General features: G+C 41.0%; 1 protein-coding gene across 1 annotated transcript; it reads left to right on the top strand.

Moving 5' to 3' along the window:
- Positions 1 to 265: 265 nt before the first annotated feature.
- Positions 266 to 24,029, top strand: rtn2a (reticulon 2a). Its single transcript, XM_072691695.1, has 10 exons — positions 266 to 543; positions 4,446 to 4,499; positions 6,529 to 7,026; positions 9,634 to 9,819; positions 16,046 to 16,253; positions 16,344 to 16,482; positions 19,127 to 19,196; positions 19,875 to 19,921; positions 20,072 to 20,130; positions 20,396 to 24,029. Exons 1-10 carry the CDS (start codon positions 519 to 521, stop codon positions 20,469 to 20,471), a joined length of 1,362 nt encoding a protein of 453 aa, XP_072547796.1. The 5' UTR covers positions 266 to 518; the 3' UTR covers positions 20,472 to 24,029.
- The last annotated feature ends 2,580 nt before the right edge of the window (positions 24,030 to 26,609 follow it).

Raw genomic sequence — 26,609 nt, 5'->3', positions numbered from 1 at the left:
ACTGTAATAATAGAGAGCCAGGAAAAACACACATGAATAGACAGAAAGGAAGCCCATTCCCATCAACATGATGGAAGGGCTCACTCTATGTTGTCTCTACCAGAGCCCTGCAGTCTCTCTGTGAACAGAGGGAGGCAGGGAGGAAGGGAGGGAGGCAGGGAGAGAGAGAGAACGAGCACAGGGAGATAGGAAGGGAGGGAGAGAGAGGGGGAGAGGCAGTCTGGGAGGGGCTGACTGTAGAGAGAAAGGGAGGGTGTGCACAGACAGCAAGCAAGCAAGCAAGCCAGCGAGCAAGTGAAAGAGAGAGAGACACTCACACACACACACACACACACACACACACACACACACACAGCGGTGCACTAAAGGAGGGGTAAAGAAGGACGAGAGAATGTGAGGGAGCCAGGAAGAGGAGAAGGGAGAGATCCAGAGGAGGAGTGTGACAGCAAGGAGGAGAGAGAGGAGGGGGGTGTCCAGACTGGACGGACTGGACAGGCCCAGCAGTGCCTTGATGGAGCATGGGTCTAGGATTCTCTCATTGCAGTGAGTAGCTTCTTTTGTTTCCTCAACCAGCATCCCCCTCCTTTCTTCCCCCTCTTCCTCTCTCTCTCCATCCCTCATTGTAGTTATTGTGTATGATCTGTCCACTGTATCATTATGTTTAATTTCTCCATTTGTCCTATGATCTGTGAAGATGGCCAAGCTGAGATGAATTCACTTATTTGTTTTTGTCCTCCTGCAGTCTGCTGATGCTGCAATGCTAACAGTCTGTTCAGACCGCCACCTGTACACATGTGATTGCCAGTGTAGAAGTGCATCAGTATTTGAATTGGGGAGCAGCAATTGGTGTAAAGAGGCATAACAATAGACTGGGTGGTTTGCATGTTTTATTTTTTGCAGTGCTGTCGATCCAGCATTGCCTTCAGTAGTTGCTCTCCTGCACAGTGCACTTACAGATAGGCCCATGTGCGTGTCTTATCTTTCTCTTGACTCTCTTTAATTTTTTTCTCCTCAATTTGGTTTGGTTTGAATTGTTATGTTGTAAAGGAACATAGTGCTGCTAGGCATCAAGAATCTACAGCACAAAAATAGTCATTTTATTAGCTAACCAAAATGACCAGTGGACTACACGTCTTCTGAATCGTATGTAATGTTGATAATGGTAAAATAGTGACACACCATTGTCTCTGTATCATTGATAATCAGTTTCATTGATTATCTTGTTACAGCAGCATCTGTCAAGGGGTGAGATGTGCGTATTAGGCAGCAAGTGAACAGTCAGTTCTTAAAGGTGGTGCGTTAAAAGCATGAAAATTGAGAATAAGAGAACTCTGAGTCAAATTGTGATGGCTAGACAACTGGGTCAGAACATCACCAAAACATCAGGCAGGTCTTGGGTTTTTTCTGGTATATAGTTATCAGTGCCTACCAAAAGTGCTCTAAGAATGGACAACCAGTGAACCAGCAATAGGGTCATGGGTGACCAAGGCTCATTGATGCGATGCATGGAGGCCCCACCTCACATCTGGCAGATACCTTCAGAAGTCTTGTGGAGTTAATGGCTTGACAGGTCAGAGCTGTTTTGTTGGCAATCATTTAATGTTATGGCTGATCTGTGTATGTTTTAATTTTAAAAATCGCACAACATCATCACAGTGATCAGTCATCAGTCCCCCAATGTGATAACTTTTTTGACACGTGACTTTAGAGGCATTAAAACAGTTCGTCCGCTTTGCTCTTATTATAGTGAACAATTTTGACTCTGTTTGTTTTCTGTATGTACTTTTTAGGGGTGTAATGGTCACATGGCAATTCACACTGCAGTTTGAACCTTAAGGTTTGGTACGAGTACAGTACAACAAACAAAAAAAAATCACACACAAAAAAACATGACACTAGCCAAGGTTTCTTTTTGTTTGATATGAACAGTTGTGCAACTAGTGCTGTATAGAGCCCCAAGACAGTTAATACAGCCTTGCTTAATTAAGCAGTAAGGTGTAAACGTTAGCATCTTCAATGTATTTCATCGCACATCCAAAAACGCTGACACATCGTCCTCTAAAATACTTAGTAGAAATAATAAAGGGATAAAAACAAGAGTTTGAGTCTCTCGCTCTACATGTGGGAGTGAAAGGGAAAGAGAAGAGATAGAGAAGGTTGAGAAGAGGCGGGCAGAGGGGACAAACAAGACTACAGTTACCATTACCCTCCGGGAGGTACGCACTTGTGAAATGATTTATTTACCCTAATAGTGGACTGTGACTGTTCGGTACAAATACACAGAATGTTGCACCCCTAGTGTGTTTCACATCAAACCATGGGTTTTCTTAACGTCTTACTACTTAGATATTGTAATAATGGAATTCCCCTTTAAGCTACAATCTTTATATCCCTGAAATGCAGGTTGTGACCGAAATTGATCCCTATTTATCTTTTAGGGCACTAATGAGCATGGCGGCCATTGTTTCCTGCTTGTCGGAATTGTAAAGTTGAATTTGAACGATTTTGAGAGCACTGTAATCTCCTGAATCGTTATTTGTAGTAAATATAGCTAAACGTGGGCTGAAATGCATTGTTAGTGATGTTACAAAGCAACAGACAGTGGAACAAAATGGAGCCGATGACATTTGCACTTATAAGTAACTTCCAAAGAATGCTGTGAATTTCAGTTATTTTCTCATGTAGTTGATTAATGGGAGGAATACATTGATTAGCATAATGGTCAAAGATTATTCAGTGAACAGCACAAACAGTTTGTGTGTGTATTTGTGTTTCTAGTGCTATTTACTAAACTACATACTCTCTCCCTATGTAATGCAGTACTAATGAGGGAGTATGGATCCATTTCAGTCACAGCCACTGTATGTCTGGGATCATGTTGCTTGTATGTAAATGTTTTATATGCTACTGTTATTATTTCTGTGAATCTCTATCAGAAACACTCTTTTCCTTGTCTATATAAGAATTCAAACACAGAAGACTTGAATTTTAAAACACAGTATGGAATTTATACATAAATGGTAATAAAAGCCCAATTTTACTCAATAAAACACACATTTAACTTCCAATAATGGTGAGTATTTAATGGTGGGTATTTAATCATCATTCAACACTAAAGACAATTTCCTCAGTGTGAAGTTTACTCCTTATCTTTTTCTAGAAAGAAATAAAAAAAAGTATTTTATTGTACTTTAATGTAAATGTTTTACAGGACATGTACAGGACTAATAAAAGACTATCTTGACAAAAGTCCTGCATGCTAATTGAATGGTTTATGTAACAGCAGTTAGCAAAACATCCTGCTAACTGCTATTTGCTGCTGTGTTACGCTGCATTTTAATTCAGATATCAAACAGAATGTGTCTTTAGTTTGTACACAGACAGCATGGCTGGGAACTCTTAGGTGTCTCTTACTGTATAGTGCAGTGCCTGCATGCTGCAGGAAAATGCTAATCGAATATTCAAAGTGAGCTCTTATCTGCCAGGCTAGTCTATCTTGTTATTGTCACATGACCTTAGACCTACCAAGACTGCAGCTGTTTGTGTGGATGTGGCTTTTAAGGGTTTTTCAGCCTCCTCAACTTAATGTACAGCAACGGCCAGGTTTTCTTGTTCTCAGGGAATATAACATAAAAGACAGTCAGTTTTGTCAGTGTAATGTGGTAGTGGGAGTGGACAACACAAAAAACTATATGGACAAAAGATTTTGGACACCTGCTCACTCATTGTTTCTCCCAAAATAAAGGCAGTTCATTCTGCTTTAGTTAGAGTAACTGGTTATACTATCCAGGGAAGACTCTCTACTAGATTTTGGAACATAACATTGCTGGGAGAATTATTATTGCATAAAGCGTTAACGTTAGCGAGGTCAGAATGTTGGATGATCACCCCCCTACCTCACCCCCAACTCCTCTACTCATCCCAAATGTATTGGATGTTTATCCACTCCAAAGAGTCCTATTCTATTGGCAGTACTCTCTCCAGGGACTAGACAAGCTGTGTCTGTGTGTGTGTGTGCATTTGCACATCTATGTCAGCAATGGGTGCAACTGAATGCATTCATTAGAAGGGTTGTCCACAAACATTTGAACATATAATGTATAATAACCAATAATCATCAAAGTTGCTGTGGATGGACAAGCTGTACAGAATGAACACAGTACAGTGGATTAGACTAAACGAGGCAGCCTCCATCGTTTTTATTTTACTTTAATTCAGCTATAGAGGAGGAGGCAGGGTTGGAGTGTGTGTGTGTGTGTGGGGGGGGGAGGGGGGATGGTGTTTTACAGCCTCTGCTTCGTGGTCCAATTTCATATTCAAATGGATATTCCCTGGCTTGATATGCCTCAGCTTTTGCCAAAGTAATTCAGAGAGGAGAACTCTAATGTGCTAATGCTTGTGTGCTGGTGGACTGTATGTAAACAGCTTTTGCTCTTTCCTTTCAGAGGAGTTTGGCTCTGTGTCCTCAACACCTGACTCCACTCCTCCCTGCACAGATGGTAAGGACTGCCTTATACTGTATGTTGCATAGTTTGACAAATTAGCATACCTTTGCCGTATCTGGCTAAATGTTGACTCTAACATCAGGAGAATACCAGATCAATTGAGTCCATTGAGAACCTGTTGAGGTCACAGCCATCTACTTGCCCACCCTCTACCCATATGACACTAACATGATGCAAGTCAACGCAGCTGTCTGTTAGCATTGGTACTGAACTGTCCAATCACACTGCATCAGTGGCAGTTCGGAACATGTGTCTTGAGCCGTTTTCACATATGAACACATGAAAGTCTGGAGAATCAGGTCCGAAAATTATAATATTATAATATTATTAGAGTTGCCCTTTCACGCATATGACCATAAATCTTTATTCTGTATTTTTGTCAGGTGCTTTCTGCCAAATTTCAGACACTTCTTGTCATGTTCTTCTTATTAGCCACCCTCCCATATAGGCCAGTTGTATGCAGAGCTCACTCGAGTTTCAGACGGTGAACTCTAGAACTCCCTCTATGTAATTATTGGCCTCTGTGGGACCTCCTGTGCAAGTCTCCTGTTTTGTCCTGATGGACCACCTTGTATGAGAGAGACTGGGTGGTATGATAAAGCTCCATTACTTCATATCCAACAGTACCCAGTGGGATACCCAGATATTAAAGTGGGGTTTCTTAACCCTGGTCCTGGAGGCACCATGCCGTGCACATGTTAGTACTTTCCCTGCTTCCCATACACCTGATTCAATGAATCAGTTCATAAGCAAGCCTTTTTAGAGTTGCAGGGGATGTGTTAAAGCAGTCTCCAGGAGCCTGCAGGACCAGGGTTAAAAAAAAGCTGTAGTAAAGTGTTGAATACACTGCATTGACTGCAAGGCAGATCCTTATATATCCTTATGTGTCTTTGCATTGTTATATATGCTGACATCTAAGTTATATCCCCTAATAACTTTCAGGGCAGAAGGATTCTGTGTGACTTTTATTACTTCTGACAGAACATCTAGTGTGAATTAGTCTTTCTTTCTTGTTGGCGCTGTAGCAGTGGCCTGTCTTTTCACTTTCATTCAGATACTCTCTGTAAAATAAAGGTGCTACAAAGGGTCCTTTGAGTGATGCCATAGAAGAACATGCTTTCTTCTATGGCAGAATATCACCACTATTAACTATCTACACCATGATTAATATATTATGATTATGATCAGAGCAGTTCAACAGTATAGATAGTTTGGTCATTTTTATCAGTAATTTATAAATAGTTCTGACCAGAGGAGGATGGGTCCCCCTTGTAAGTCTTGGTTCCTCCAAAGGTTTCTTCCTCCAGCTCTGAGGGACTTTTTCCTTGCCACTGCGGTTGGTTTGCTCACTGGGGGTCGTTGATCCTTCTTGTCTTACGTTTTTTCTTTTTTTTCTGTCTTATACTAATGACTAATTATGTAAAGCTGCTTTGTGACGACAACAGTTGTAAAAAGCTATACAAATAAATCTGACTTGACTTGACTGGCTTTTCATAAGGAACCATTTTTATTTAAAAATGTTGTAGGTATGAAGAGCCTTTAAATTGGTGAAGAATCTTTACATTTACTTTAATTTTAAAGACAAGAAAAGACAACCAAATTTACCATCAGTGTTGGACTTGCAGATGGAATTTGGCCTCCGCTCTTAACCCATCTGTGCAGTAAACACACACATACACACTAGTGGTCAAACACACACAGTGACAGTGAGCACACATGTCCCGAGTTCTGGGCAGCCATCGCTGGGGCGTCCGGGGAGCAGAGAGGGTGACGGCCTTAAAGGGTTCACAAAAATTGTTCTTAATGGAACCATAATTGGTTCTTTAATGGCATCGCTCTAAGAACCTTTTGAAGAAATGCCTTTGCCTCTATGTTACGTCTTGTGACCTTAATATCACGGGCGTAACAACAGAATCGCCTATAATGGCATGTGTTAATGCCTGTACTACTCTACGTAACATGTTTTAATGCTTCTACTATTCCAGTAAACTAATGACTAGCTAATTCCAACCTTTATTCTAAGGTGGTAACGAGGAGTCCGACTTTCCAGAGCTGATAACAGCGCGGGAGTGGTCCGAGGATGAGGAAGGCCCTGAGGATGATGATGGTGGCCTTAGCAGCCCCTCTATATGGGGGACCCCTCGTCAGAACTCCTTTGAGCTCACATTCTCCTACATCGCCTTCTCTGAGGGAGAGGGGTCATCACGCAGAGACTCGGGCCGGCGCAGGACAGGGGGCAGGGGGAGGCAGGGCTCACTGCACCGCGTGGACACTGTGGAAACACTCTTACCTCCAGAGTCCCCTACTGTGGTGTGGGACCCACATGCCTTCCTGAGTGGAGATGGGGAGCAGGAGGTGGAGCAGGCCAGGGAGCTTCCTGAACCTGCCGAGAACATCCAGAGGACTCTAGAGCCACCCGTACAAGACAAAGCGGACACTCCTGATAAAGACACAGCAACTGTGGCAGAAGCGGAGGAAATCTCAGGGAGTCAGACACACTGCGTTACAGAGAGTTTTGAAAGTAAGAAAACATACTTGACCAAAAGGTACATAGATGCACCAAAAAGGCAAAGGTGATGAAAAATACTGTTATAACCTAAGACTACATGCGTGGGTCCACAATTCAGCTGTCTATATCATTAGTCTTATTACTTGATACTCTAAGGTGCCAATTAAACCTTTAAATGGCCAGGACCAGGCAGTTAGTCCAGCATCATTTTCCTACACCAGTACATTTTTGAAATTTCACAACTAATCTACCTTAACAATAACGTAGCGTTATTGCTACGGCACCTTCCTGAGCCTAGGTATCGAACCCACAACTCTGTCATCAATAGCCCAGTGCTATAACTGCTGAACCACCACTGCCCCCAATAATAATAATAATAATAATAATAATCATCATCATCATCATCTTCATCATTATTATGATTAATGTTCTTTATGGAACCAAAAAAGCATGAATAATGCCCTCAATAATAATAATAATAATAATAATAATAATAATAACTATTATTATTATTATTATTAATGTTCTTTATGGAACCAAAATAGTAATAATAATAATATTAATCTTTATTAATATCAGTAGCAGTCCAAAGTGGTTTGTGAAGACGAAGATACAACAAAAATCAAAGGACAGAGAAATAAAAGGCATCAAAGTACTTAAGTAATGTACCAATTCACAGGAAAAAGAATGAATCAACACATTGATTAATAAAATGAATTCATCACATTTATTCATAGACATAAAATATCAGAGAAAATATCAGAAAAAGGCTAATTTAAACAGATGTATCTTAATCTCCCCAGGAGATTTTTCATTTCTCAGCTGTGTTTGCTTATACAGTACATTTTTGGGGGAAAAAGAACATCTCTAGGACAGGCCTGGGAAGCTATGCAGGCATACACATGCAGATGTGTGAGTGAGTGCTGTGAGAACTGCCTGATGCTGACTATGACTGTGCCATGGCATGATTCACATTAATGACAGTGTGAGACCAACACAATGACATCATGATCTGACTCACACTTTTACCATCTTACTCAGCCAACCTGATGGCAGACAAGTCTATTTTGCTCATATCCAGACACTGGATATGGAGTGACTGTACTTTTATAAAGCCACTGATGTTGAAATTCAAGTTTTATATTAGTCAGACTCCAGCCATACAGAGCTATGTTGAACATGGTATGTTGTTACAGATATCAATGACAGATAAGTACAGATGCACAGCTTGATATAAAGGACTTTATATACATTTAAGTGTGTGTAAATGTGTGAGGTATACCTGCAATTTCACCAGTGGTTCAAAGTTCTCTAAATAACTGAGTCATAAACAATGTTATTCAAAAATCATAGTTCTTTTAGTTCACTGCTTGTACCTTTTGTACCTTATGGTTCAATACTTTCATTACAATATGGAACAAAGCAACCATCCCCCCAGTTGCATAAGGCTAACGTGGGTGTTTTTCAGTTATGTTGAACAGTCAGTCATGCAAGTTACAATTTGTTCCACCTGGTGTCGTATAGTCTCCCCTAAGGAAGCTAATGCAACCTGTAGTATGAAAATGTTAGCATATTCGGTGTGTTTCCACACGCATGTCAAATAATGGCAACACACTTCCATGTCTAATCCATTACTCTCTATTATTGTCGTAGTTCCCTATGAATTTTCCTACACATCCCATTTGAAAGAAGCAGGCAGGTATTCCTGCTGCTGTGTGTCATTTGTAGGCACTATAGTCAGACGCCAATCAGCTTAACCTCTTCAGAAGCCTATGCGCTGCCGGCGGCCCAAAAGTGTTATTACAAACTTCTATCACCTAGGAATAGCTGTACAGAAGTCCCTGTAGTTACTGAATAATAATCCTTAGTGTGTAACAAGCCTTTCTGCATTAAGGGGTTAACCTAAGCTTGGCATGGAATGTTGCTAACTTGCTAACAGCTTACAGTTTAAGGTTTCTGAGTGAGGCTCATGCTTGTGAAATTTGGTTCTGCATTACTTCACTATCAGTTACATTACTATTTACATTACTATCAGTCTTCGCACACAGAGTATACAGCATAGCATTTCTTCGTATGACTGCATGCACCAAACCATCCATACCATAACATATACTGTTTTTGGCCCCTTAATACAGGTGACTTGGTGTGAAATGGTGCACCTGCAGAGAAACTTGCTGACTCAGATTTCTTTACTATGGTAGTGACCGGTACCAGGGTTCACTGTGTCCGCAGCACAAATATAACCTTTTTTTTCCTGCTCTTTAAATTGGCCAGCAGACCTACATGTCTCTTCAGAGTTTTATAGGTAAGATTAAATAGCAGCAAATCTAATGCTGCTCTATGCTGCTCCATTCCAACACTTTTGGAAAAAGTTGGGGATGAGGTGGGGTGGTGATCATTCAACATCCTGACCTCGCCAATGTTCTTGGCGCTGAATGCAATTAAATTCTCATAGCAATGCTCCAAAATGTAGTGAAAAGCCTTCCCTGGACAGTAGAGACAGTTGATCTTTTTTAATATCCATGATACATTAAATATGCAGGTGTCCTTATACTTGTGTCCATATAGTGTATGCTGTATGCTGCTTGCTGCTTACTGTATCTTGTGTTAACTGCACAGCCCAACAACTCCACGGATCAGAGCTCCCTGTCACCACGGAAACCACGGCCATATCACAGGCTGAGAACAGGTCCCGCCTATCACTTGCTCCGATTGGTCAAAACACTCAGGAAGAGCTGACCAGAGAACGATGGATTTCTACTCTCGACCTATCAGAGGGGCCGAAGATCCACATCCATATAGCAGGTGAGGCTGCAGACTGGTTAAGAACTTTCCTGAATGAATTTTAGGTCTTTTCATTTTTGGTGTACTGTTCTGGAGGATGTGATTGTGCCTGGTGCACATCATCTTCTCCAAGCAGAGGCTCCACAAATTCTACACAAGAAGTACTGAGATCCAGACCTCCACATGCTAATTAGACATTGCAGACAGTGGCTTCTCTGCACTTGCCAGTGCCCATGATTTAACATGGAATGTCTCATGTTGTCTCTATGGTTACACTCCCCAGGGGTTCTCAGGGTAATGGTCTAATTGTACTAAATAGACTCTCTGCTTGTATGGCTTCTCTCACCCACACAGATGAGTTAATTACATACATGCATGTGTACATGCCAGGTCGAGCACGGTGGCACGGTGGTTAAGCCAGATGAACGCTAGTGTTAGCAAGAAGATTGACTAATTGAGACTGAAGAGTCTGTTATGATCAGGACTCTCCCCTTGTTTTGCTGGACTAAAGGCTTTCATTGCCCTTTGAAACTGCACAATTAATAGATACTCGTGCTGCAGCACTACTGTCCTCCTCTTCTGCACTGTGTCTGAAAAGTGTCCTTGGTATCTTAATGCGGCATTGTGTTTCAAATGACATAGGTTTACTATGTGTTATAAAGATCATGTTGCATTGTTTGTGGCTGACAGAACATCTAACTTGTGTCCTAAATCGGGCTCTATGCACTAACACTTGAATTCAACACTAACATTTTGCAATAAATGAAATAATTCTCTGAGTATGTCATTGAATATGGCCTTGGTTAGCAGTAAGCTAATGTTAGCTGAGATGTTTTATTTTGAGGGCCTAACATATATTTCGCAGGTCTTACCATATGATCATATAGAAATACAGATATAGAACAAGAAGGGCATCTAACTCACATATGTGAGTGCAAACAGTCAATATATCATCTTTCATTTTTCAGCAGTTCCTGTAAAACGCATTGCATTTCAACTGCAAAGCATTAAATCTGAGTAGTGTAGAGAAACACCCAGTTAATACCAAAACTATTTTTGCTGTGTTTAAAAAAAAAAAAAACAATAGAAATGCTCTAAAATTACTTGGGCTCAGAGTGGCTCAGCGGTCTAACGTGCTACCACTACTGCCTGGGGGTTGTAAGTACTAGCCATGTTGCTTTGCCATCAGCAGCTGAGAGAACACAGTTGGCCTTGCTCTCTCCGGGTGGGTAGATGGCGCTCTCTCCCCTCATCACTCTTAAGTGAGATTGGTCAGCATTGGTTGCGTCTGTACAATTTCTATACAACTACCCACACCAAAACATTCTCAATGACTTTATTTAAATCTCACCAATACAGAAAAATAATACAATTGAATTAAATAAATTCAATCATGTATTAATTCACTGTAACACATGGCTCCTTGTGCTACCAAAAGCTCTCTACGTCTCTTTTCTTACATCAGTAAACCGTAACTGTGAGAAAATTACAATTACAAAAGAAGGCAAGGTGCCCAGAGTTTTGATGGGAGGTGTATCTTCCTGTCTCTTATTTTTTTATAGTTAATAGTCAGTCAATTGGTTAGTCAAGTTAGTCAAGTCAAGTAGTCAAGGCAAGTCAAGTCAAGTAGTCAACCAGTTTAGTGTGTATTGTCCCCCTCTTGCGTCCATCCATGCCTGTCTTCTTTGTTGGGGGTGGGTATAATTGATCAGTGTTATTTTTGACCCTTGGGCCAGGGGGTCCGTTGACAGGGGCAGGCCAAAAACAGCTGCAGGGTCCTGGGGCAGAGAAGGGGGCCAGGCAGGAAGGAGAGGGCTCACAGGACCCTCCAGCAACTAGCAGGATGGCCAGTAAAGGTGAGGATCATGAAAGTCTGTGAAAGAACAGTTAAGCCCCCACCGTGGTGTTTGCCATCGCAGAAGGAAATGTGAGCTCGGGGGCTGTATTTGTAACTCTCAGTGACCAGCCTGGCTAGCCCGGAGCTGTCGAGTAGCTTCACTTCTCTTGTGACAGGAGCTGGGCTTTGCGTGGTCGCTCCACTGTAGAGGTGCAGTGGTTCTGGAGGGTTAGTCTCTTTCTTGCTTTTTATTGATTAGGTTGGTTTGGTTGAGCTGTGTTGGTTGAGGGTGCTTGAGGCGTGGTGGTTCTGGCTGTTATGGCTGTTGGAGAGTTGTCAAATTATGTCATTTATATGGATTCATTAAAAGTGCAGGCTTGTCAGAAATGTTAAGCTCTGCATTTGCTCAGGGAGAACTTGTCTAGCATTTCATTAAGCTGGTGTCTCTAATTTGTCTCCTTGTGTAAATATAACAGCTAGTTTACAGCTAGCACAGAGCTAGTTTAATATGCAGCCTTACGTGATCTACTTGTTTGTTACGTTCTTACATGCTAAGGTGTGAAATCTCTTTTACACTGGTTCCTGTTTCACAGGATAAAGGATCAGTTACGATGATCTCAACACAGCAGTCACATGTAAAACTCAGCTGTTTGCTAATAATAAGATACAAACATAGAACGGAAGCCGGATGGTTAAAAGTGAACGTCAAACTGCAGACCTACAGAGACACCAACGAGAATCGTCTTCCTTATAGAACGAAAACACTGGCATTAAAGAATCTCTGACAATCCATGCTGAACGTTTTAGTGGCTATGTTGGAGGCACAGTGGGAAAGGCCTCTGCTGATGCTGCCCCAGCACTGATCTATTCGGTAGGGTTGAGTGATATTACCTTAAAATAACAGCTTCAAAATTATTGTGACGCTCGACATGCTACTACTGTACTATTTAACTTTGGGAAATCAGGCTGGATGACGCTCATAAGAACTGTGTAACGCTGAGTAACCATGTCATGGTTATATTACAAATCCTGTAATATTACTATATTGCCTCAGTCTGCATGTTTTCTTTACATCAGATGCTGGTTCTGTATCTCTCAGCTTGTCAGCAAATGCATGTGTATAGCTGTCCATAAGGGGGCACTGAAATCACAATTTGTATTTGCTGCAGTGGAGTAATAGAGAATTACACGCCTTGTGTGTTCTCAATCAGCTCAACGTCATCAGTCACAGGTCAAGTACTGCTCCATTCAAAAGTTCACATCTAGCCAAGTCCAGTCCAAATGCCAGGATGCGTTATCGAGGATGCATCAGGACATTGTGACTTGTGTGGACTTGGCACAATCAAATGTCCCAGAATGCATTACGCACCATGCTGCTGTTCCTGTTGCCAAATTAATGCACAGCGCACTCCTGTCCTCTGGAGTTTGTACTCGCCAAGTCAGCACTACCAAGTACACCAGACCGCACTTGGTGTACTTTGTATTGAGAATCCCCCTATGATTTTCCTCAAATGCTCCATTTTAACCCATTCATTTTGGACTCGGCCTGGAGCGCCCTCTAGTGTCTGACAAACCTGGAAGACATTTTCAAGTGGTAATTGTCCTTAAGTTCTTTAATAATGCAGCTTTAAAAGTGAATGTCAAACGGCAGATACGCAGAGTTCAGTCAGTGGTGGGTAGGCATATAACCATACAGTACAATACAGTGTAATATATTTTATTTTATTAAGCCTGTTTAGTGTTTATTTGAGGCTAACATATTAACTTGTGGTTTGATGTTTACATATTGTAGTTTTGTAGTTGTTAAATGTTGTAATAACCTGGAAATGGCAAAATTAGCGTATTAATGTATAGATTTTAAGACTCATTTTCAGTCCGTGCTTATTTTTGCTGTATCTTAAAGCATGTTATATTTTTCCTTCTAGATTTAAGTACAAACGCACTATCACAGATGATTGATGTAGTTACTACAGTTAGTAGTTACTAACTGCAAGCATGGTGACTGTCCATGCTGGACGGTTTAGTAGCTAAGTTTGTGGTAATGTTGTTAAAACCTCTGCTGATGCTGTCCCAGCACTGATCTATGCAGTAGGGTTGGGTAATGTGGCAAAAATATATATCACAATACTTAAAATGACACATGATATGTAATCATGATATTTAGGGTTTCCTATGTTTTGGTGCGGTTGGACTAACAAAATGATCCCACATTTAAAAATGGCTATGAAAAAATTCATGCTTTTTCATTCCCATTTCACACACTGTTAACTGGCTAACTATTCTCTCTATGGAATGAAACATGAAGTTGATCCATGTTCTTTAAAAAGTGTCACTATCTTTATTGTGCTAAGAAAAGCGTGTTGTGACATTCTAAAATATCGTTGTCATATTGCCCACCCCAGCTATGCAGTTGGCAAATGTTCTGCCTGTATTAAGATGAATAAATAAAGCTTTATTAAATCTCAGGAAGAGGCCAAAAATAAATAGAAAAGGCAAGAATAACCTATGGATTATGAGTTAAATGTACGCTATTTACAGTCATAACAGTCACTGTTATGTACAGAGGGGTGCCTGTGAGATCATTTTAGAAGGTTGGTGTATGGGATGGTTTATCAACAAATTCTTCATTTTCAAGGTATTTTGCAAAAATATGAATCATATTTAATAAAAAATCATATCTATACTTCCTATATGTGATCATACTTGTTCACTTAGCATCAATTTCTGTATGTAGGCTATTGCCTACTGATGTTGTTTCCCTTAACTGGCCTCCAACTCTGCAACACTGCTATCATTATCAGCTTTCTAAACACTTCAGCTGCTACGTACAGGCCAGCTGTTAGTACTGCAACAACAACGGCTTTTAAATAATGCCTGAAACGTTCGCAGTGCGTATGTACCTCACTCTCCATGACCGCACTCGCAGCTAATCCTGGGACAGCTCAGACAGTGTTTTCCGCTATTCTTGATTGGGGTTTAATGTGCAGATGTACGTAGACAAAGCCGAGTTCTTGAGGTCTCAGCGGGTGCTAACTAAAGTTAGCCCCATGAAGTAAGCCTGCACGGCCACCTGTTTCTGACAACAGCCAGGTGTGTGCCAAGTCAGTGTCTTACAGTAGCTCAGAGGTATAAATAGCCCACCTGCTGCTGCGTCCAGTCACTTATGTTTGAAGGCCAGGCATGAATGGAATTAGTGGTGAGGTAATTCTAAATAGATTAGCAGCATGCCGTCTATTGCCTCTATCTCAGACTGAGGATTTCAAGGCCATTCATTGTTCAGACTTTGTGTTTTGTATCTCTCTGTTGCACGTTTTACAAAAGAATATGACCAAGTCATGGTGAAAGATATCTTCTAATATTGTCCTGCAACTTTGCAGCGAATGTCTCCAGTTAAGCCAAGTGACCTATCCAAGTGTGTGTGTGCATTTGCACATAATAGTGTGTGCAAACGCATTCTTTAGAAGGGGTGTCCACAAACATTTGGAAATACAGTGTAACTCAAAAGTAAATATTTTGTTAGATATTTGGCTGGTTAGCAAACTTGATCACATACCTTGGGTCGAGAAAGGTGATGCTTTTACTGGAACACCTTTGGAACACCTCAGCTGCAGCTTTAGTTCCACTAAAAACAGAAATGTGTAATTTCCAGGACAATGCAGGCTACTGTAAAAATCTGCAATAGTGATATTTTGCAAAATTTGTGCTTGGTTTGACTTTGAGTCTTTTAAGGGGTTCTAAGGGTTACTTAGGGAATCCTTGAACCTTTAGGACCTCACATCTTGGGTATTGATACTTAACAAATATCACCACAATTTCTGCATGACATTCTTAATGACAGCATTCTGTAAAGCTTGTTCAACTTGCAGTAGATGAATGGGTCAGTGGAGTTTGTTGAACGTGATATGTCATAGTATAGATGCCATTTGTCTTTCTTTATTCACTTCATCATGGAGGGAGCACTGTGGCACAGGGCATTAGTTTGGACTCTCTAAAACAGGCGGCATGTAGAGTGGCCTGGATGTTGAGTTTGAAGACTGTCAGCAGGTGCTTTAAGTCACTACAGTTAAATTCTGCGTTTCCCTCCCTTCCTTTACAGCCTATATTTAGCCCTGTCTAGTCCAATAGCTTGCCCGTGGCTTCCCTCACAGACAGCTGTGGTACAGTGACTCTCTGTGCTGTACCCTTGGCTTTTTCAGCTGTGCTATGCATTACCGTAATGGAACAGTTTGACCAAAAATGACAACGTGAATAAGCATAATGGCAGTTTCATTCATAAGCAACATTATCATTTTAGGCTGAGCTATTCATTTAATGTTGTTGATTGTAGAGGGCCTTCAAATTACCTCCCTCACTACTCTTGCTTGCTCACTGTGTTTCTTTCTGTCTGGATCTCACCCTGTCTCTCTGCAGTAATGGACCTGATCTACTGGAAGGACACAGAGCGGACGGGCATGGTGTTCACCGGATTGGTGGTGGGCCTGCTCTCGCTCTTCCAGCTCAGTATCATCACTGTGGTCTCCACTCTTTCGCTGGCCATCATGTGCTTCACCATCTCTGTGCGGATCTACTGCAAACTGCTACACTCCCTGCAGCTCAGAGATGGTGCACACCCCTTCAAGTGAGCATGATGTCTCATCTTCTCTTCTCATCTTGTCCTGTCTCGTCTTGTTTAGTTAAGTCTCTCTGCCTTTGCCTCGATGTCCTACAGGTCATACCTGGACATGGACATTGGTCTGGTTGGAGAACAAGCTGACCACTACATGCAGAGAGGAATTGTCCTGATCTGCTCTGCTCTGGATACACTGAAGCGCCTGGTTTTTGTGGGTAACCTGTTTGACTCTCTCAAGGTGAGTTCCATAGCTGCAGTCCTAGCAGAGTCTGTCTAATACAAATCCAGTTAGTTTCTTTAAAACCACACACTCGAATGCCATAGAAGAACCACTTTTCCCTGAAGAACCTTTAAAGCTGGGGTTACATTATACGATTTTGACCCCAATTTCAGCCCCGATTCTCAGTCTACCTGATTCTGTGCTGGTTGGCTCAAGTCTGGAGATTTTTTGTGTTTGTCGGAGTCACTTGGAGAGCAAATCGAGGGGCTCAGATTCTTGGCCTTCTAATTTGCAGTTCAGACCAGGTGGAACATATCAAACGTTCATTTTTTTTGACCCAACTCAGTAATGTATACTGGTCAGCGGCTCAATCTAAAAGGGGCTTGTCAATAGCCAGTTGAAAACCACCAAAGTTCCTTATTAAGCAGTTTCTTATTTTTATTTTGCAATCCATGATGCAGCAGCTGCATTCTGGTGGTAGTACTTGTCAAATACCACAGCACCATTTAAGGTGGAACGGAAATTCTTGTACATAAGGTAGTCTCCAATATGTGCTGTACTCTGCTACTCACCTCCAACTTCCTCTGCAGTCTGTACAGACCATCCAGTCCCTCACCCTGTTTCTTTTGTTTTGGGTCAGCACACTTGGTGGTGCAATCAATGCCAGCAGCAAGCTGTTGGACTTCCATGTTTAATTTGCAACTCCTAGATACGGCAAAGCACGTGGTTTGGAGCGTGTTCGACTCGGTTCAGCATCAGGTTGAAGTGGTGTAGTGTATGATCCCTAGACAATCAGGAAGTGTGAGATACCCTGTCCTTTTCTCTAAAGTTGCTGATAATTCTAGTCATTACACAAATGCTGCATCATATTCATAAATACTGATATCTAAGAATCAGAGCTAGCCGTGTAAACACTGACTGCCCAACAATTCCTTCCCTGCTGCATTATTCACAACAGGGGCTTCTTCTTTAACTTCATGTTCCTCTCTTTTGGCATTTGCTGTGTTTTGATGACACTGTTTTTCGGTCTCTGAAATATCTCCTTCATCACAGATCTTGCTTAAGCTCTCTCTCTCTCTCTCTCTCTCTCTCTCTCTCTCTCTCTCTCTCTCTCAGCGCTCTCATTAGATTCCAGCGCTGCTTCTTTCTGTTGCATTCTGTTAGCCTATTGGCATTTACAAGAGCAGCGCTGCTCTTTTCTTTTCCTCTTTAATGCCCTGTTGCTCAAGAATTCTCATTATCTCAGATATGCGTTTCAGCTGCCCTCCAGCTTCAAACCATCCAGCTGCAGGTGTAATTGGACTAATGATATCTTGCAGAAGATACTTATTAATGTTTCAAAATGCCATAAATATGCTCTTCCTGAGTTCCTTCATCGGTTCTAGTTGTTTGTCTATAGTTTTCTCTAAGCCTGCCTTCCCTTCATCTGTCCTACCTCTTGCCGTTTGGCTTGGGAACACTGTATTCTGATCCCTGCTTTGCACTCAATGCTGTGTAAACATAGAAGACCGTGTATGAAGTTTCTCTGACTATATTTCTAGCCTTGGCTCCTCCGTGTAAGTCTAGATATACAGTTTGACTCCATATGGTAAGATGCTTAGATGGTACTACAATATTTAGTGTATACACTACATTAGTAAGTGTATTTGATAAGGTTTTTATTTCCTATATGCTGACATTTAACCAGAATTAGTTTGTTCTGCAAATTATCCCATAGAAATACTAGATGTATTATTAGCATAACCTACTTATTATAATAAGTACATTAATCTATCTATGTATCTATCTATATACATTTACATTATATGATATGATAAATTAAATGATCGAAAAGCATTACCAATCTAACACAACACTCAAAAGTCAAAAGTCACCATGCCAAATGCCATCGGGTAGATAGAGGGGTATAAAACCCAGCAGCACTGGGCTGGGGATGCAGTGGAACTGACTTCTTTAGGGTGCTGGAGCTTCAGTCGATACCTCTGGGATAGGTTTGAGGGGATTTTTTGATCTGACTTCACTATGGCTCTAATGACCGAATTCCATCAAATCCTTACAGCAATGTTGCAGAATTTAGTGCAAGACCTTTGCAGAGTAAAGGCTGTTACTGCAGCAAAGGAAAAACATACTCCCTATTATTACTCTTGATTTTAAAAGCAACTCTGAAGGAGCAGGTGTCTACAGACTTTTGGACATATAGTGTTTGTAACAGATAATTACATTTACATTCTTTGTAATTTACATTTACAGTTTTTTACATTCAGTCACTGTAAAACCCTGTTCCCAGTGCTGCTCCCAGTAAGGTGCAGAAGTCTATTTAGAAGGAGCTGAAGCCCATGTTCTTACATTTTGACCTGTATGGTATGTGCGATGTGCCACACATGTGCTCCTCAGAAGCAGAGGGGTTAAGAGGGATCTCATTCTTTCAGTGCAGGGGTCTCTAGTTTCAGACAGGGGGCACTGGAATAAACACACTGACTGATATTAGGAGAAACTCCATCTCTTCAATGACAAGCTCATCAAGTGTTAGATAACATCACTATCCATTACCAAGGTACCAGACCAAAGGCCATGAGGAAAGGTGAAGAGTGTCAGTTAACTCTGAATGGCCTGGGTGGTTTTATGTGTGTATTACTGAAGTGACTTCCTTCTCTGTTTGCAGTTTCTGCTGCTGATGTATGTGGTGACGTATCTGGGAGCTCTTTGCAATGGCCTTACTCTGCTTATTATCGGTATGAACACTTTTATGTATTGTATGTATGTAATGAAATCTACACTGAAAAACGTGATTCATTGAATTGATAGATTGTTAATTTAATTAATTTATTAATTATTAAATAAAATAAATGATTTGATAAAATATAATATATTCATTAAATAAAACAAATTGCCTGTCAGTTCATTTTCTCCGGCAGTAATCATGTTGATGCAATATACTGTATGCATAGAGATTTCAATCAAGTATATTAGTATAGCAGTACTACTGTTATTAGTTATTTTGCTGCTTATCCAATAGTAGGGTTTTTGAATGATAAGGTCCTTATTGAATCAGAATAATATTTTGCTGAACTGAAATTATAAGACTGGCCACCCCAATAAAACAACCAAACAAATCAGCAAGCTTTATCAAGGGAGGTTAGTTAAGCTACTTTGGCAGTAGAAAGGATTTTAAACAGCTGGTTTGTTATTAAATAGTGTCTATAGTAAAATAGTTCAAGAGTCGTCTTACCATCATTCATCGATTTGGGAGAAAATAGTACACAGGATAAAACATGTTGGGTTTGGAACATTGAATTTACCCCAAGGTGCATTAGTTCCATTCATTCACACAGGATAGGAAGCTTCATTCTACAACTACAGCGCTTGGATGCCGCTATAAGAGGGCCTTCTCTTTACTTATCTCTCCACAGGTGTGATCGCTGTCTTTTCTGTCCCTCTCTTCTACACCCGGCACCAGGTACCAGTTTCACTTCCTCCTACTACTTTCAGAAAGCCTATCTGCTCATGTTATTAGTTAGCAGCTGGTTGGCTCGTTCTGTTTGATGAGATGAATGCTTGTTCTCACTGTTATTTAATAGTTACAGCTCTTGTAAATTCTCTCATTCAGGAAAAAGTGGACACCATCTTAGCAACAGTACAAGCCCATGTTGATAACATGAAGGACATGTGAGTGTAGTGCCTCCTTGTGGCCAACCTGTGAAGAACGTTGCCATTTTTTTCCTCATCTTCATTTTAGTAGCTGTCAAATAGAATTTAAAGGTTTTGTAGTTTGTTTGACTATTCTTTTGGTTTACAGAAATATGATGATTTAACTAATGAGAGTCTGCACAGTTCTTCATACTTAAACTATGTGAAATAGTTATATATATATATATATAGTTATATATAGTTATATAATAGCTTATATCTTCATTCTTATTTTCTACCACAGCCTGACTCGACTGGCCCAGGGTGGTGGTCCTCCTCCTGACCCCACCCCAGGTGGAGCCAAACCCAAAAGCCAGTGAGGTGCCGTCACAGAGAAGCAGAGTCACAGAGGAAGGAGGAGGAGCTATAGGCTGTCACTCAGATGTCTTAATCAACTGTTTGGAGCACCACTTTCAGAATAATAAAGTGTGAACGAGATACTGGGCAAGCGAATTAAGGATCTATGAATGATGCACAGAAAACATGGAGGTGCAATTTGGTCATGTATGAGTCCCGAGAGTCTGTCTGGAAAGGATTGGAAGGAAAATGATGATGTCATTGAACCATCGAGCCTTGAACATGCAGACTGGAGCACCAGAACTTTTTTTTTTGAAACACGATTGACTGAGTCTGCACTAATGATGAGCCAAAATCATGTAGCCCAGGACCGGTTTGCCAGGTCATCCTTCACTTTTGACAGTTTTAAAGAGAATGCCATGTGTGTATGTGTGCACTTATGGACATGCAGCTTCATCCTGTTCCTACATGTGAAAGCTATTAAAACCGCAATGTCATTTTCTTTTTTCCATTGTTTTCCATTGCCCTTTTTGAGTCCACATTTCAATCAAGACCCCCCTTTTAACATCACATGGCATCTGCTAATAACCTTCTGAAAATTAAATATAATTATTATATGCTGCCAATGTATTTCAAATATACATAGAATAGACTGCAATATATTTTAAATATATTACCTGTTGTATGCGAGTCTATGGTGACTACCAAGTCCAGTGTTGCAGACACACCCAACACACACTGCAACCAAATGTAAAGATGGATTTTTTTTTCAGATATTCTTTGCCGACGTTCAGTTTTTATCACTCTGTTAAAGGTGAATTCCGCCTATTTTGCAAAACTTCTGCATAATTGATTTGCTGAGATGAGAAGACATCCAGGATTTGGTGTGAAATGGTGTACTGTAGAGAAACCTACTGAATCAGACTTCTTTACAGTTGATGGTGGTGATAGGAGCCAAGGGTGCAATATCTACAGCGCAAATATAGCCATTTTATTTGCTATCCAAAACAGCTTTTTATATATAGAATGTATGGTTTCTCATGCTTTAATAGTGGTAAATCTGGAAAAATAATTGACTATTTGGACCTATTTCTTTAGGGACTTACAACACACCAAGCTATGTGTTTTATGTTTTAAAACATTTTAGGCCAAAGTCTTGTCTAAAAACTATGAACCCATTTACACCTGCCATTAACTTGCGTTTTGTGACCTGATCCTGTTTACATATTAAAATGCATTCCCAGTTTGACCAGATCCGATAAGATCCGATTTTACCTTTTACCCGTGTAAAAACAACACTCCACGGGAAGGTTCATCACTTCTGTTTTACTTCCTATAAACAACGATTTCTCATGAATATTGTCCTGCTCTGGAAGACCGTGGACAGTTGAGAGGAACTGTGTGGGTTCTACTCCATCAGCCCTATCAGAAAATGTGATGAACTATTTAAACTGCAGTTTTTTTCATCAGACATTTTCCACTTGCCTATTGGAATCCGATCATAGAAAACACATTCTGTTTACACTTGTATTAAATGTGGACTCCTCAGAATGCAATCCGATCACAATGATTACAATGCATCTTGGGGTGTTTACAACTGGCTTTTTTAATGCAGAGAGGTGAAATCCGATCATGATGATCCGATCACCAAAATGCATGTAAATGTCAGGTGTCAACAGGCTGACTAGTGACTAGTATCTGGATTGTATCCTGATAAGATTTTAGTCACATGCATTTACATTCAGTGGTCAAATGTGTCTCCAGTTAGTCAGACTGAAATCCAGTTACTGCTTTGGATGGAATATGCGAATTTGCTGGTTTTCCAGCAATTATTACAGGTGTTTGAGTTGTACTGTGAGGGGTTACGGTTGTCAAATGGATGCATTTAAACTGTTTATAACATGTGGTTCAAATGCGTCTCAGACCACCTGCTGAAGAGGTTTGAGTGATCGGGTTTGCATCTGCATTGCATTTTTATGTAGCTTGGTCTTATCCAGATATAGTCCTGATACTCAAGACGCATGGAGTAAACAGGTGTAAACGGCGTGTAGGACTATGGCACTAAACCTTTCCATGTAATAACCTTCTGTGATATAGCTTTTAGAGGCATGAAGTCCTTCACATATCTGGTATCCCTGCCTTCAGTAAGAGGTCTGCCGTGGTGGTGTTCTCTAGAAAGCAACATTTCACATCAAACCACTCTGAATAGCTTGGTTTGCATTTTACCAATTGAAATAATACCAACTGAGTGCTGCAGCAGACTCCAAAACATCTGTCCATCTGTCATTAAATCACTCTCATACTCACCCAAGGTGTGATATTTACAGTGTCTTGTAGGATGCTTAAATGAAAAGGCAAGAGTGCCGCAATACCAAAGTGAGTCAGTCCACAGTGCTTGAAAGTTAGTCACTGTGTTTCATGCATATCTACCACACCTGCTCTAAGAAAACATGCAATGACGAAAACCCAATGCATGTCAATAGAGGTGAACCCTTTATACTGACCTGAACCCAGATTTCTGACTCTTCTTAGGATTTGCTTAAAGAAGTGGCTTACTGTGAAAATGTTGTACAGAACAGAAACTGTATGTGTGTAACAGAAGAGTGAGCATCTAGAATCAAAGCAAAAAAAGGCCATTCAGGCCATTTTACAGAGATAGAGACAGAGTCACAAATTATCCAGAATAGCTTCCTGGCCATTAATATTGGCATAGTGTCTAAACACAGTCCATCCATGCCTTTTTGTATACCACCAAATGCATTAAGCCCTTAAGTCCCAAACAAAGCTGTACTGCTTGATCAGCTCAGTTCACCCTGACCTTCTTCTCTGTTTCTTGCCTTAGTTATGTTTATTATTAAGTGTCATGTGTGATGAACGTCTCAAGTTTTGATGATTTATGGTGTTGGAACACAATCGTTATAGGCCAACAGCTGCGAACAGCTGTAAGACAAGCTGATCATCAGGGCTGGCTCTATACTTGAAAGGAGTAAACGGAGGAAAAGGTGTGCTGTGAATGTACATGAATCAAATGGGTTACATCAACTCTCTATTTAGAACTGCGTGGATATAGAGCTGTACGTTATATTTGTGTCCAACAGCTCAATACCTTTTGGATCATGTCCTTTCAAAGCACTTTTTCTTTCTTTTCGGACAGAAAGTGTCACTGGTAGCCTATTTAACATACTGTACAAATGCTGTAAAGACACTGTAAGATTACGGTAACTATGGTGAGAGGTATTGTGGTAACCTGCTGTGCCCAAAGACGATCCACCATTCTGTGCTGCTTCTTCAACAGTCCTTCATTTTGCCCTTGTCCGCTAAAAATTGTACACCTCAACTAAACTTGAATGAGAAAGAAAAGAAAAAAAAAAATATTAAATTGATACTGTACTGTATTTCACATGCCTGCACAGCAAAACCACCAGAGTTAGAGCCTCACCTATGCTGGTAAACTGGCACGCAGTGGTGTTATTGCAGTGAATGGTACAGGTGTTAACGCTGGTGCTTTTACTGTCACTGAATCTTGATCTCTCCCATTAGCCTACAAGCTAATTTTCCTTTTTTTGTATTTCTAGCAAGCAAAGACAAATCTTGAATCTTGCAATAATATGTTGGAAATAAATCTATAAAATGAACTTTACAAGTGGCCTTGTTTGTCTGCATGTACCACAGCACATTATACAGTTCATTCATGTCAAGGAAAGTGAAGCAAATATACATTATATGGACAGAAGTATTAGGACGCACCTTAATCACTGGTGTTTCATTCAGTCCCATCCCCACAGGTGTATAAAATCAAGCACCCAGCCATGCAGTCTGCCTGTACATTCATTAGAGAAAGAATGGTTGGTTCACTGAAGCTCACTGAATTCCAGTATGGTGCTGTAATAAGAGTCACCACTACAACAAGGCAGTTTGGGACATTTCTTCCCTCCTAGATATTCCACCATCAGCTGTGAGTGCATTATTGAAAAGTGAAAGCATTTAGGAACCTCAGCTATGAAGTGTTAGAAAGTTACAGAGCAGGGTCACTGGGTGCTGAGGAGCATGCCGCTCTGCTGACCCAATAACTATAGAGTTCAAAACTTCCCCTGGCATTAGTATCAACACAAATACTGAATGCTGGGAGCTTCGTTACATGGGTTTCTATGGCCGAGCAGCTGCATGCAAGCTCTACATCACTAAGCGCAATGTCAAGCACCAGATGTAGAGTTGGAGCAGTGGAAAAGGGTTCTGTGGAGTGACGAATCAAACTTCTCTATCTGGCAGTCTGGTGGATGAGTCTGGGTATGGTGAATGCCAGGAGAGTGTTACCTGCCTGACTGCATTGTGCCAACTGTAAAGTTTGGGGCAGGAGGAATTGTGCTGTGGGGTTGTTTTTTCAGGGGTTGGCCTTAGTTCCAGTGAATTCAAATCTTAACGCTTCAGCACGCCAAGACATTTTGGACAACTGTATGTAGAACTTTCTAGAATCAGTTTGGGGAGGGCCTTTTTTCGGATTCAGCATGACTGTGCCCCAATGCGCAAAGCAAGGTCAATAAAGGCATGGTTGGGGGAGTTTGGTGTGGAAAAGCTTGACTGGCCCGCACAGAGCCCTGACCTCACCCCTATCGCACACCTCTGGGATAAAGTAGAACGGAGATTGCGAGCCAGGTCTTGTAGGAAGGCTTCCCAATTAAGAGGATGCTGTTGTGGCTGCAAAGGGGGACCAACTCCATATTAATGCCTATGGATTTTGGGTCATAAAAGCTCCTGTGGGTGTAAGGTTTGCATGTCCCAATAGTTTTGTCCAGTGTATTACTTCACGTAAATGTGGTGTGCCTGCAGTTTAGAGTGTTGACCACCAGGTGGAGATGTAATCCTAGGCTGTAATCTTAGACTCACTTACTGTTGGTAGGTTGAACCACATCCATACATCACATTAGCAGATCAGCATTGTGAAGAAGTTTCATTTGAATGACTTTTTACAATGGTAAGATTTGTTGAGAAACTGCAGATCTGATGCAGGTCCTGTTGTTTAGTGGGTTCCCATCCAACACAGCCTTATTCTACTGCTCAGCAAATCCCTAAACCTCCCAGGAACTGAAGAAGGCATGTTAGATGGGTAGAGGAGCAAAGCAGCTCCACTTGGCTTGATTCCGGCACACAGTGTAGGACAGTATGTCTCTCAGATTCAGCCAGTTTTGCAGAGGCCATTAGCCCTTTGAGGCACAGTGGCCTCAAAAACAGGGAACCTCTAAAATATATACTGAATGAGGAACATATTGAAAATGTTAATCTAAAATATTGAATGTTGTCTGGGGGCTGTGAATATATGTGAAAAAGAGGTGAAAAACTGGCTTAGTTACCACAGTGCATTTAACAGACATAATAACAAGGGGAAATGGTGATAGCCCCTACAGGATAGCATTATGTCTGGCCCTGCTAACACTGATGAATTAACCGGCCCAGTGGGCCTTTTTGTGTTTATTTGATGAGGACATGAACTTTTTGAGCACATGAACTATCTGTGAGTGTCTGTGTGCTTTAATATCATTGCTTTGTGTGGGCCACAAAGGGTAGAGTCTTAAATTACTGTGGACTGTAAGACTAGAGTCTGTAAGACTAAAAGAGGACGAGTGTTTGAGCATAAGACTATAGACAATAAGGGGAATAATCTTTGAGAAGCTTTGAGAGTAAACTATATAAGAAAGCTAGGCCATGTATCTTCAGTACTGCAAAGCAAATCAGCAATGTATAGACAAAGTCCAGTTCTTTTGAAATAAGAGAACTTACAACATGCTCCATGTGCAACTGTCAGCAAAACACACGCCTCTTTTCAAACCCTTATCGTCCACCCGTATTCCGACAAGCCTCACCCCCTGGTCTAGCACTGGCTAGTAGTTCATACTCACAAGAAGTCTAGTTAGTGCAGTCTACCACACCTCCCCTATATACATAAAAGTAGGATGTCTTCAAATGCTCATAATGCTAAACAGGTGTAGGTGTTTTATACTGACCTGGGACCTGTTTCTGGTGTATCTTAATAAATAGTATTGTATATATATATATATATATATATATATATATATGTGTGTGTGTGTGTGTGTGTGTGTGAAATAGAGTCACCATTTAGAGCCATTGCTGACAGATATGTCCAGTTAAGGGCCAAACCAGGGGGG

This window comes from Salminus brasiliensis, chromosome 11 (genome assembly GCF_030463535.1).
Source record: "Salminus brasiliensis chromosome 11, fSalBra1.hap2, whole genome shotgun sequence".
Lineage (NCBI taxonomy): Eukaryota > Metazoa > Chordata > Actinopteri > Characiformes > Bryconidae > Salminus > Salminus brasiliensis.
This window is presented reverse-complemented; position numbering and strand designations above follow the sequence as displayed.